Source organism: Jaculus jaculus, unplaced genomic scaffold, assembly GCF_020740685.1.
Source record: "Jaculus jaculus isolate mJacJac1 unplaced genomic scaffold, mJacJac1.mat.Y.cur mat_scaffold_74_1_287302_arrow_ctg1, whole genome shotgun sequence".
Classification (NCBI taxonomy): Eukaryota; Metazoa; Chordata; class Mammalia; order Rodentia; family Dipodidae; genus Jaculus; species Jaculus jaculus.
Window position 1 is genome coordinate 225,116 of NW_025423509.1, and position 12,575 is coordinate 237,690.

The following is a 12,575-nucleotide window of genomic DNA, read 5'->3' on the forward strand; positions in this document are numbered from 1 at the left end:
GGAAAATTATCCTCATAAACTGCAATGTGAACAAAGCTTAATTTTAATTTCAGTTCTATTTCAAAATAAAGCAGTTCTTTTTTGTTTTATGTTTTTTTGTTTTGAGGCAGTGTCTCATTCTGGCTGACTTGGAACTCACTCTGTAGTCCCAGGTTGGCTTTGATAACACATTGATTCTCCTAACCCAGCCTCCTGAGTGTTAGGATTAAAGGCCTGCACCACCACACCTGACTAGTGAACAAGGTAAAACACAATCCTTCTTTTTTTTTCCCGTTGGGAGAGAAGATGTTTATTTTTGGAACGGGTTTCATATAGTTGAAGCTGGCCTTGAACTTCCAGATCAAACTGCCTCAGCTTACAAATTCTTCAAATTAATAGGCATGCACCACAATGCCCAACTCCCAACTCTACCTATCTTTAAATTCTGTATCAATCATTTCAACAAATCATAGATTGAAAAATATAGGGGAAAAAATGGCTTATGGGCTAAAGGCACATACTTGCAAATCCTGCCAGCCTAGGTTTGATTCCCTAGTACCCACATAAAGCCAGATTTACAGAGTAGCAAATGTGTCTTGGGTTCTTTTACAGAAGCAAGAGGCACTGATATGCCCATGCTCACTCTCAAGTAATTAAAAAATATCTTTTTTAAATTCCTTAATGGGGCTGGATAGATGGCTTAGCAGTTAAGGCACTTGCCTAAAAGCCAAAGACCCAAGTTCAATTTCCAGGACCCACGTAAGCCAGATGCACAAGAAAGCGTAGATGTCTAGAGTTCATTTGCAGTGTTAAGAGCCCCAGCACACCCATTCTCTCTATCTGCTTCTTTCTCTCATAGATAGATATATTTAAAAATTCTTTTTTTATTTTATATTTACTTATTCATGCCAAGGCCTCTAGCCACTACAACCACTGCAAATAAACTCCAAATGCATGTATATCATGTGCATCTGGCTTATGTGGGTTCTAGGGAATGGAACCCAGGTCCTTAGGCTTTGCAGGCAAGTATCTTAGCCACTAAGCCATCTCTATAGTCCTAAAACAATTCTTTAAATGTATCTGTACACATTTTTCTTCTTGTAATAGTGTATAACAACTATTTACACAGTATTTTTATTGTATTCGTTAGGTATCTAGAGATGATTTAAAGTATACAGGAGTGTGTAGGTTATTTGAATATAAAGGGCTTGAACATCTATGGATTTTAAGGGTTCCTGGAACCACTGACCCCCCTACACGCCCCAGAGACTGAGGAATAACTACACTGGAAGATAAGTCTCATCTAATCCAAAAAGCAACAAAATAATTTTAAAATCTCAAATTATTAAAAGTGAAACTTTCCCAAAAGTACCCACTGGGTTGTTCAAGGGAATTCATCATAAAAGAATTTCTAGTTGAAATTGAATATGCATGGTCTATGATTTTTAATATTTCAAAATCACTTTTTTATTTTGTTATGAGAGAAAGAGAGAGAGAGAGAGAGAGAGAGAGAATTGGCACACCAGGGCCTCCAGCCACTGCAATCGAACTCCAAATGCGTGTGTCATCTTGTGCATATGTGCAACCTAATTACACTTGTGTCACCTTGTGCATCTGGCTTACATGGTATCTACAGAGTTAAACATGGGTTCTTAGGCTTCGCAGGCAAGCACCTTATAAGCAAAGCCATCTCTCCAGCCCACAAAATCACCTTTTAAGAAATGAGTTCATTAAAAACAAAGAATGTTGCATACACAAGACCCTGGGTTTGATTCCCAGCACTACCAAAACAGAAAACAAACAAAAAAATGGTAAAACATTTTTGTTTATACCTTTGAACAGTCAGCAGTTATAAATTCTGCATTAAAAAGAAGGTCTTTATCACGACGACCTTTCATGTCTTCATAGCGCTGCTGACATTGTTTGATAGAAACATCCGCAATATCTGAAAGGGTAGAGAGCTCTTAGTAAATGCCAACACAATACGTCTCAGTGACAAATTGTGGCAGCAAATTTAGCTTTTGTGAAAGTGCACGTTTCTACGTCCTTTATAGAGAGCACTGCTGCCTTTGTTGCAGTGTAATTTTACAACAACTTTTAGTAAGGAATTAGAAATATTTTGTGTATTTTTTGGGGGTGGGGGGACAACATAGTTTTAAATGCTTATTCAAAATTAAAAGTAAAACTTATATTCCAATTTAAGCTATAAAAACGTAACAATGTACACATTTGGAAATACTAAGTTTCTCTTTTCACATTAAAATGTCCCTGCCCTTTTCCCTACTGTGAACTTGACACTGGTGATATAGCAGCGGTGAAGGACGCACCACCAGTGGGAAGCAGCTGCACTGAATGGTACTGGGAAGGCACCATGGGTTCCTCAGAGCCACAGGCAGTGGGGAAAGGCCACTCTCAATATTTGTTGCCATTTTAACTTTCACATGAACATTACAAACTGAAACAAAACTGAACTACCACATGGGTTGCACATCTTCCCAATATTCAGACATTTCTGATTGGCAGTGAGAATGAAGAATGTGAATTCTTGATGTCAACAATATTAAATATTGCTCGGGTTAGAGAGAGGGAAGATAATGTTTAATTTCCTGCCCCTCAGTCTATCAGTATTTGTGACCTTTGAACTTCCTATCTTGGTCAGTAAAAAACTTTCCTCATTTGTCCTGTAGATGTGACTCCTGTCATCTTTAATAGCTTCTTTCCTTTCCACAAAGACAAATTATCCCAGGCCCACTAACTAGTGAAAAAATTCAGGAAGCCAGGTGTGGTGGTGCATGCTTTTAACCCCTGGAGTAGGGAGGCAGAGGTAGGAAGATTGCTGTGAGTTAGAGACTACCCTAAGACTATATAGTGAATTCCAGGTCAGCCTGGGCTAGAGCAAAACCCTATCCTGAAAAACAAAACAAAACAATCAGGGAAGACTTTTAAACAATTTTTTTAAAATTTATCTCATACATATCACTGGATAAAAAAGGTACCCTAATCAATTTTAGCATCATGGTGATACGGAGACCCTTCTAATTTCCTCTTAACCTAACTGACCAAAAATAATTATTTCCCCATGCTAACATTTTTCTTACCAGCACAGACCAGTCTGCTAATTCTTCCCTTTCTCCATTTGAGCAAATCTCCACCTTTCCCACAACCCAGGTCCAAAACGGTGATATCCCGTTTTTTTCTCTGCCGCACCTTTTCTAAAAATTCCCCTAAAAGAAAGAAATCAGCCATAATAAATTTTTTTCTTATTTTTACTAGAACAATTACTTTTAATAACTTAGTAACCTTTGCCTGGCATACAATATAAACTGTAACACATTAATTTACAGTTATTTTGTAACTTTCATTTTGATCCGTTATTATTAAAAAGAGTATAGTACAGAATTTTACAAGGCTAAGATGGTTTTTTGAAAGTTACTTTTAAACTGAGTTAACATTAAATAGAAGACATTTTAAGTTCTAATTAACATAAGTTATTTGTAAAAAACAAAACCAACTAGTTATCACATTCTAGGCAGCCTTTTCTTTCCATAACTACATGCTAATTTCTTAATAGTTAAGTCTACTGAAGTAGTTATGGAGAAATAGTACTTAATTCTCATTCTTCTCAGTAGTCAGGGTTATTATCAAAAGAAATACAAGAAATCATTAAACACCTCACCTGACCGAGAGTCACCATCATCAAAATTCTTAAAACACCCAGCAGTTCTAAAACTTGATTTATCAATGAATCTAGACCTACTCTCCTGCCTTTATCACTCTAAGTTTAATACATTATAGCTCATGTATGTACTATTTTGGCAATTAAAATATTCAGGGGGCTGGAGAGATGGCTTAGCGGTTAAGCGCTTGCCTGTGAAGCCTAAGGACCCCGGTTCGAGGCTCGGTTCCCCAGGTCCCACATTAGCCAGATGCACAAGGGGGCGCACGCATCTGGAGTTCGTTTGCAGAGGATGGAAGCCCTGGCGCGCCCATTCTTTCTCTCTCCCTCTATCTGTCTTTCTCTTTGTGTCTGTCTCTCTCAAATAAATAAATAAATAATTTAAAAAAAAAGATCTTTATCACCACAAAATTGAAGTCTTTCATGACAGCAGAAAAAAAAAAAAGTAAAAAAAAAAAAATATTCAGTACAAATATCTCTGCTTTTCAATTCAGGACCTGAAAGTAGTTTTCAATAGCAGGACCAGTTTTCCATATTTAATTAACCTGACATGATTTTTAAAAAAATTTTATTTATTTGAGAGAGAGAGAGAGAGGCAGATAGAGAGAATGGGCACACCAGGGCATTCAGCCACTGCAGAAGAACTCCAGAAACATGTGCCTCCTTGGGCATCTGGCTTATGTGGGTCCTGGGGAACTGAACTGGGTCCTTTGGCTTTGCAGGCAAGTGCCTTATCCGCTAAGCCATCTCTCCATCCCTCCTAACGTGAATTTTCTTTAAAAAGTATGAAAAAAATTGAAAGAAAAGCAGTAATTATATAATCTAGATGGTAAAACTAGGAATTATTATAAGCTATTATTTTCAAAGAAATGTTTATCTCATTCAAGAATTGTACTTAACTACTAGTAGGCTAAAAAGCCCCAAGATTAAAGTAAAAGCCAGAGGAAGACCTCTACAGAGGCCATGTTACTTGCATTAGGAGCAGAGGTAGTTCCAGACAAGAGAGGTACAGGAACAGCTGCAATTGGAAGTGAATATTGACACTATGAGAGAAAAATTTTGGAAGTCTGACTTTTTTTTTAAAGCTTTTACATTTTGTACTGCTTTATTTAATGTCACCTTGTCATTTCTAGGAGTCTAATTTTAGGCATTTAAACTTTTTATTTATTTATTTGCAAGCAGAGAGAGAAGAGAGACAGACAGAACAGGTGCACAAGGGCCTCCAGCCATAGGTAATGAACTCCGGATGCATGTGTCACTTTGCACCTGGCTCTATGTGAGTACCAGGGAATGGTAACCAGGTCGTTAAGATTTGATGGCAAGTGTCATAATCACTAAGCCATCTTTCCAAACAAACTGCCTGTTTTCCTAATTATAAAAGTAATTTAGGTAAAATGTGGAAGATATGGATTCAAAAGTATGTTATGAAAATGTACAGGAATAAATACCATAAAATATCTGCATCATTGAGGATAATGAAATAGAAAAAAGCTGACAAGAAATTAGAACCAGGGGGCAAAAAGAACCTCCAGTAATAGGTTGAAAAATGCTATATTAACCCATTACAACAACAAAAGAAACAAAGTAGAAATTCATTTATACTAGCTGACAATTGCCTGTCAGATAAATCACATTGCTATAATGAAACATAAATTTTAACAAGGGAGACAGAAAATGTTAAGATTTTTTTATAATATCTTTATCTACTTGCAGAGAAAGAGAGAAGGGGCAGGGGAAGGACGGAAGAGGGAATGGATGCATCAGGGCCTCTTGCCACTGCAAACAAACTATAGGATGCATGCTTCATTTTGTGCACCTGGCTTTAAGTGGGTCTAGAGAATCGAACATGGGCAATCAGGTTTAACAAGCAAGTGCCTTTAACCACTGACCTTCTCCCCAGCCTAAAATGCATTTTAAATGGGCCTCCTTGTTCCCATTCTACTATTTCTCAGATTTGGGATATTTTCTTAAAAAAAAAAAAAAAACCTACTAGACTATTATCAAAGCTAGTAGAAAGTCCTTTTAATTACAGCTTTGCTCTTTAGTGTAACAAAGCATTTATTCTCACTTTAGACTGATTCAAAAGATCCTTTCACTATGAAAAACCTCAAAAAACACCTTTAAAAATTTCTCTGACGTTTAGTAAGTCTGACTTCTTTAAAAAAAAAAAAAACTTTTATTTATTTGAAAGGAGAGAGAAAATGAGAATGAATGGGCAAGCCAGGGCCTCAAGCTGCTGTAAACAAACTTCCAGATACATGCACCACTTTGTGCATCTGGCTTTATGTGGGTACTGGGGAACTAAACTTGGGTTATTAGGCTTTGCAGGTAAGTGCCTTAACAGATGAGCTATTTCTCCAGTCCCCTGACTTCTTAATATAATGTACTAGACAGACAAAACACATTCTAGACAATAGATTCTCCACTTATTTGTTCTAGTTTTAAAGGTATTTCCCCAGATAAAATGCTGGCTTCAGATATAAAATCAGGACATTGTCTTTTGCTTGACTTAATAAAACCTGAATATCTAACTATGCCATTCTAAAATTACTAGAATAAAATCATTATACAATAGCTTAAATGACATCAATTCTAAACATGAAACAAATGACAACTAAAAATCAATTAAATACTAATATCCTACGCAGTCAATCAAAAATAAATAGTAATAAAATATTTCAAGGCTCTAGTTTTGGCTCCAGCTTTATAAAGTCAAGGTTTGCTTACTAAGTGAAAAATTATCAATAGACCCAGTACCTTAACATAGTTAACACTGGGAAAGAAGAAAGAAAAAAAGAAACTAGGGTAAGGGATATAGCGTGGCCACAGAACATGTGCTTGAACATGTGCCCCTGGGTTCAACATCTAGCACTGCACACAAATAAACAAGGGTTGAATAAAACAGAGAACTACAAACTAAAAGAAAAAAAATCATACCAATAAGAGCGCTTTTGATCCAATTATTAAAGTTTCTTAGGTAAAAGATACGACTTTGACTACGCTTCTCTAAACCAACTTCCTGTAGTTCATTATAGTGGGCAGCCACTGCTGAGCTGTGTCCTTCTTCTAGTTTCTGAAAAGGAACAAAGTTAAGGATTAGAACTCACTAAGCAAGGATATTACCCATGCAGATAACGTTAGTCACTACCAGTGCTTTCCCCTATTCCTTAAGAAAAAAGTCCTCTGAAGATTTTATCTTTATCTGTCATGTGTATAATTTGAGTGCATTCATTTAAACTATTATTTGGTCTGAGGCAATGGCTCAGCAGTTAAACATCCTTGCTTGCAATAGCCTGCTGGCCCAACTTTAATTCCCAGGTACTCACTTAAAGCTAGGCACAAAGAGTGGTGCATACATTTGGTGTGTATTTGCAACAAGAGATCCTGGTTTCCCCTAGCCCCACACATGCAACTAAAACAGTTTGCTTTTTGTATTTTAAATAAATAAATAAATAAATAAAAACTACTATTCTTCAGAGTTTTGAGTTACTCAACCCAATAAATTACAGTCAAAAGGATGGAGTTCCTATAAAGAAACAAAATAAGCTATTTATTATGTAATTATTGCTGAGAGTTAAATATTATATTGTCTATTTAGGGGAATTAAGAATTTAGTAGGGGCTGGAGAGATGGCTTAGTGGTTAAGGCATTTGCCTGCAAAGCCAAAGGATCCCGGTTCGATTCTCCAGGACCCACATAAGCCAGATACACAAGGGGGCGATGTGTCTGGTGTTTGTTTGCAGTGGCTGGAGGCCCTGGCATGTCCATTCTCTACCCCCCTTCTCTCTCTTAAATAAATAAATAAAATTTATTAGAAAAAAAAGAATTTAGTAGGCTATGCTTAATGTCACTGACTTCTAATCCATGCTTTTTTTCTTTTAAACTAGCATTTCGTACTTATTTATTTATTCATGACAGAAAGAGGTAGAGAGAGAGAATACGAATGAATGGGCATGCCAGGGCCTCCAGCCGCTGCAAACAAACTTTAACACATTCACCACTTTGTGCATCGGGGTCCTAGGGAATCAAACCTAGGTTCTTTGGCTTTGCAGGCAAGTGCCTTAAACCTGTAAGCCATCTCTCTAGCTGTAATTCAGGCTCTTAAATTCAATAGGAAGTAAAGGCTTTCAAGTTCAACCTCATTTTACAAAGTATCCAATCCTTTGCTCATTTGGCTCATTAAGTAAAAGGATAAAATTTTACTTGGAAAAAAAATCTGGCTAGATTTGAAATACAAGCTACTCCTTTTACTAGTATACCAAAAACCTGGTCTATTGGTCATGTTCCTCTTCAAGATGATGGCAAAATTTTACTCTTTTTTTTACAGTACTTTTTTTTTTTTTACTTTTTACTTTTATTTTCTCCATTTTGTTGTGTTATTTATCTGGAGAAAGAATGGGTAGACCAGGGCCTCTTACTGCTGCAAACGAACTCTAAACACATATACCACTTTGTACATATAGTTTTACTTGAGTACTAGGGAATCAAACCAAGGTTGGGATGCTTTGCAAACAAGTGCCTTTAAATGCTAAGCCATCTCTCCAGCCCTTCCATTAGAATCCTTTTGAATATGACAAACGATTTGCTGTCCCTCATTCCATAATATCCTAAAATAACTACAGCTAAACAGTGCTAAATAAGTACATAAACTATGCTGGAAGTCAGAAATAATCATAGTTTAATACATTAATAAAAGAATATAAAACTGGGTAGGCTGGAGAGAAGGAATAGCGGTTAAGGCGCTTACCTGTGAAGCCTAATGACTCAGGTTCTATTCCCTAGTACCCATATAAGTCAGATACACAAGGGGGAGCATGTGTTTGGAGTTCATTTGCAATGGCTGGAGGCCCTGTTGTACCTATATATTCTCTCTCTCTCATAAATAAAAATATTACAAAAATAATATAAAACTGGGCATGACCTTGAAATTTATCACTTTACATTACCATCTTACTACTTTAGACACCTGATAACAAAAGAAAAAGGTAAATTAGGCTGGGCGTGGTGGTGCACGCCTTTAATCCCAGCACTTGGGAGGCAGAGGTAGGAGGATCACCGTGAGTTCGAGGCCACCCTAAGACTACATAGTGAATTCCAGGTCAGCCTGGGCTAGAGTGAGACCCTACCTCAAAAAAAAAAAAAAAACCCCCGAAAAAGGTAAATTAGTGGGACTTTATATTCCTACCATTTTTTAAACAACACAAAACTATGAAACCCAAACTGCAGAAACCAGCTTTCACGTTTCTGGTCAATTAAGAGTTTTGAAATAATATAAAGTTTACTCCCACACAAATTTTACCTTAACAAAAATTAAAGTCAAAGAGTTAAAAGCTGCTGTGACTTAAGGCTGTATCTATTATAAGCAGAATATTTCTAAACTATTACTTAAAAACGAACATAATTCCACATCTGATGCACATTTCCAGGTAACATTATATTATGAATAAAATTCATGCAACGTGACTGGAGAGGTGGCTTAGCGGTTAAGCGCTTGCCTGTGAAACCTAAGGACCCAGGTTCGAGGCTCGATTCCCCAGGCCCCATGTTAGCCAGATGCACAAGAGGGCGCATGAGTCTGGAGTTCATTTGTAGTGGCTAGAAGCCCTGGCGCGCCCATTCTCTCTCTCTCTCTCATCTATCTGCCTCTTTCTCTGTCACTCTCAAATAAATTAATTAAAATTAAAATTAAAAAAAATTCATGCAACATACCTGTCTCTTTGTAGGAACATCCTCGGGTTCTATTTTCCTCTTTTTCTGCATAGTATCTCCAGTGGAAGTTTCATCTTTTGGAACATTATCTGTTTCTTTCTTTCTTTTCACTGAAATGCCTTCATCATCACCAGAACCCTTTTCCTCTGAGGCAATTTCATTAGCAAGTTTTCTTTTCCTAGAAGGATTATCTTCCACACAAGCAGAATTTTCCCCCAGAAGAGCATCTTCAGACACTTTTCCCTTCAGTGGTTTATTTACTTGCTCACAAACAGGGGTCTTCACAGAGAGCCCCCTCTCACATGCTGTCATGGTTTCATTAATAGCTGATTCTTTTTCAGAATTTATGGATGCTTCTGCCCACTCAGGAGACATCTTTCCATAGTTCTCCATTTCTATTATAGTGATAGTAAAACTTCATACACCAACACTGGAACAGCAAAAATTTGGTATTACTCAAAGATACTAATGCCAATTTTAAAGTAATCTTAATGAAATGTCATTTAACTTACCAACTAGGATTTCCAAAACAAAAAAGAGAACTGACAGTGCCTGTTATGCATGGAATTATGAACCTATAGCAGTAATAACTGTATTTCCCCAAATATCTAGTCTTATTATTCATAGAAGTCACTACATGAAAACTGATGATGTAATACATTGATTTAGGTTCAGCCTCTCTAATCCAAAATCTACAATGACTTGGAGGGCTGGAGAGTCGGCTTAGCAGTTAAGCGCTTGCCTGTGAAGCCTAAGGACCCCGGTTCGAGGCTAGATTCCCCAGGACCCATGTTAGCCAGATGCACAAGGGGGTGCATGCGTCTGGAGTTTGTGTGCAGTGGCTGGAGGCCCTGGCGTACCCATTCTCTCCCTCTCTATCTATCTATCTATCTGCCTTTTTCTCTATCTGTCTGTCACTCTCAAATAAAGAAAAGTAACAAAAAAAATTTTTTTTAATGATTTGGAGTACCCAACAGTATACATCAGTAAGCAGGAGTGGTCAACCAAAATTTAAACACAAATACTATCCTTTCCCCCATTTTATGTGTATCAACTTTTTATACAGGTGCCAAATTGTTAAGCCATACTTATTCTTTAATATTTATTAAATGCATTTGGTCTGGAAAAGTGTTTGACTATGAAATATGCTCCACTAGATCAGGTGTTGAATGCTTGGTCCTTTACTGTTGCTATTTTGGGAGATTCTGGGAACTTGAGAATATGGGGCCTAGGTAGAAGGAAGCAGTCTCTGACAGTATACCATTCAAGTTATAGCTGGTCCTCAGTAATTTCCACTCTGCTTCCAGCCCATCATGAGCTAAGAAGCTCCTCAGCCACACATTCATGTTGCCATGGTATTCTACCCAAGTGCCCTGGGCCAAGCAACCACAGACTGAACACTTAAGAGAATTACATGCCAAAATAAAGCTTTCTTCCCTTAGAGTGTCTTTCTCAAGCATCTGGTCAGTGATGTAAAAGTATTTAAAACAGAAAACTAGTCCCAGAGAAGTAGAGTTATTGTTCTGGCAATGCAATCATACCTGGAGAACTGGTTTGAGGGAAGAACTTGGAACAGTTTGTAGAGGTAAGCTGCAACAAGACTATAATATTTTTTAGGAGATTTTTTTTTAAAAATTTTGTTTTATATTTTTATTTATTTATTTGAGAGAGGGAGGGAGGGAGAAGAGAATGGGTGCACCAGGGCTTCCAGCCTCTGCAAACAAACTCCAGACGTGTGCGCCCCCTTGTGCATCTGGCTAATGTGGGTCCTGGGGAATCGAGCCTCGAACCGGGGTCCACAAGCTTCACAGGCAAGCGCTTAACCGCTAAGCCATCTCTCCAGACCAAGACTATAATATTTTAACCAGAGTTTGAAGGGTAAACTTGTAGGGAACTTAAAAAACAAGAATGCCAAGAAATGCAGTCAGTGAAGGCCAGGCTCAGGAGGTTTCAGGAGGCAGAAGAGACTTTGAATGTAGACGTTGGGTCAATGTTGGAACTGTTAAAACTCTGGGAGTCTTGGGAGATAGACTGAATGCATGTTTATTATAAAAAGAGCCTTGAAACTTTAAGGCCAGGAATGTAAATGTTAGGTTTGAACAGGAAACTTCCCCCACAGGCTCATCAACACTTGGTTCCCAGATGATGGCACTATTTGGGGAGGTTCTGGAGGTGAAGGCTAGTTGGAGGAAAATAAGTCCCTCAGGGTGTGACTTTGCAAGTTCTATCTGGTCCCAAGTAACTCCTCCCTGTCTGCCAAGGTGAACAGCCTCCTCCCATGCACTCTCAGTACCATAATGCTCTGCCTACCACAAGCCCAGAATTATTATAAACAAGGACTACGAACTGAAGCTTCTGAAACCTTTTAAGTTGTTCTCTCAGTTACTTTGGCTATGTAAAAGTAACAAAATTAGGAACCTATACTTACAGTAAGGACTCCTAAAATCCTTATTTCATGTGTACTAGAACTAGTTACAAAACAAAGAGTAGAAACAGCTTTACAATAGTTTGAAGCCTTGTCTTCATTGTAATGATCATTAAGCTTCTTTTAAATGTTCTGAGGCTCAGATGTAAAAATAGGAAGGAGAGGGAGTAACTGAATTATCTATTGGGCAGGAATTGTTATGGTCATCTACTTATTAAATCATTCAGTAAATTTACCAACCTCTTGCTACCAAGAAGCTTCATGGGCATCATATCTTCACTAAGTTTGAAAGTTGTCAATCATTAAACTATCAGGCCATGTTTAGTAAGTGCGAAGAGCAAACAAAAGTCCCAATCTGAGATTCAAAAAATTCGGGTCCTGAAAATTATTATGTGGGAAATTACTTTCTAAAGGCCTTTGTATTTAAAAAAAAAGAAGAAGAAAAGAAAAAGAAAAGGCAAAATTGCCTAAAAGAATAGGTGAAAACAAGTCACTCAGAACTGAAAAGACTTTCAAGGGACAACAGCTGTCACTATCTTGACATAACAGAATGCCAAGAGAAGGCACATTGCAAAAACTTGAGTCTGAGACAAAAAATAAATCAATCAGAAAATTAATTCACAATACTACTACTTCACATGATTACTAGGAACACCAGCCAGCAAGTTATAAAAGCTAAATTTCTCCTCTTCAACTTAATGCCTAAAATAAACTAATTTTACCTTCAAACGATAGAGCAATTTAACATATTATCTTTCACGTCAATTGTCTGAAGGGCACTCAAGT

General features: G+C 37.4%; 1 protein-coding gene across 3 annotated transcripts in view; it reads right to left on the bottom strand.

Annotated features, from left to right (window-relative positions):
- The window catches only part of LOC123457484 (mRNA cap guanine-N7 methyltransferase-like), a 32,939-nt gene that overhangs the window by 19,520 nt on the left and 844 nt on the right, over positions 1-12,575 (bottom strand). Inside the window, exons 1-5 of one of the 3 annotated variants that reach the window (XM_045141369.1) lie at positions 12,030-12,250; positions 9,365-9,794; positions 6,593-6,728; positions 3,078-3,203; positions 1,812-1,924 (exon numbers count right to left, since the gene is read on the bottom strand). In XM_045141369.1, coding sequence (XP_044997304.1) covers positions 1,812-1,924; positions 3,078-3,203; positions 6,593-6,728; positions 9,365-9,757 — 768 coding nt within the window. In that variant the 5' untranslated portion in view covers positions 9,758-9,794; positions 12,030-12,250. Of the gene's footprint in view, positions 1-1,811; positions 1,925-3,077; positions 3,204-6,592; positions 6,729-9,364; positions 9,795-10,905; positions 10,974-12,029; positions 12,251-12,575 lie in introns of those variants that run through there. The other 2 variants (XM_045141371.1, XM_045141370.1) reach the window with 2 other exon arrangements.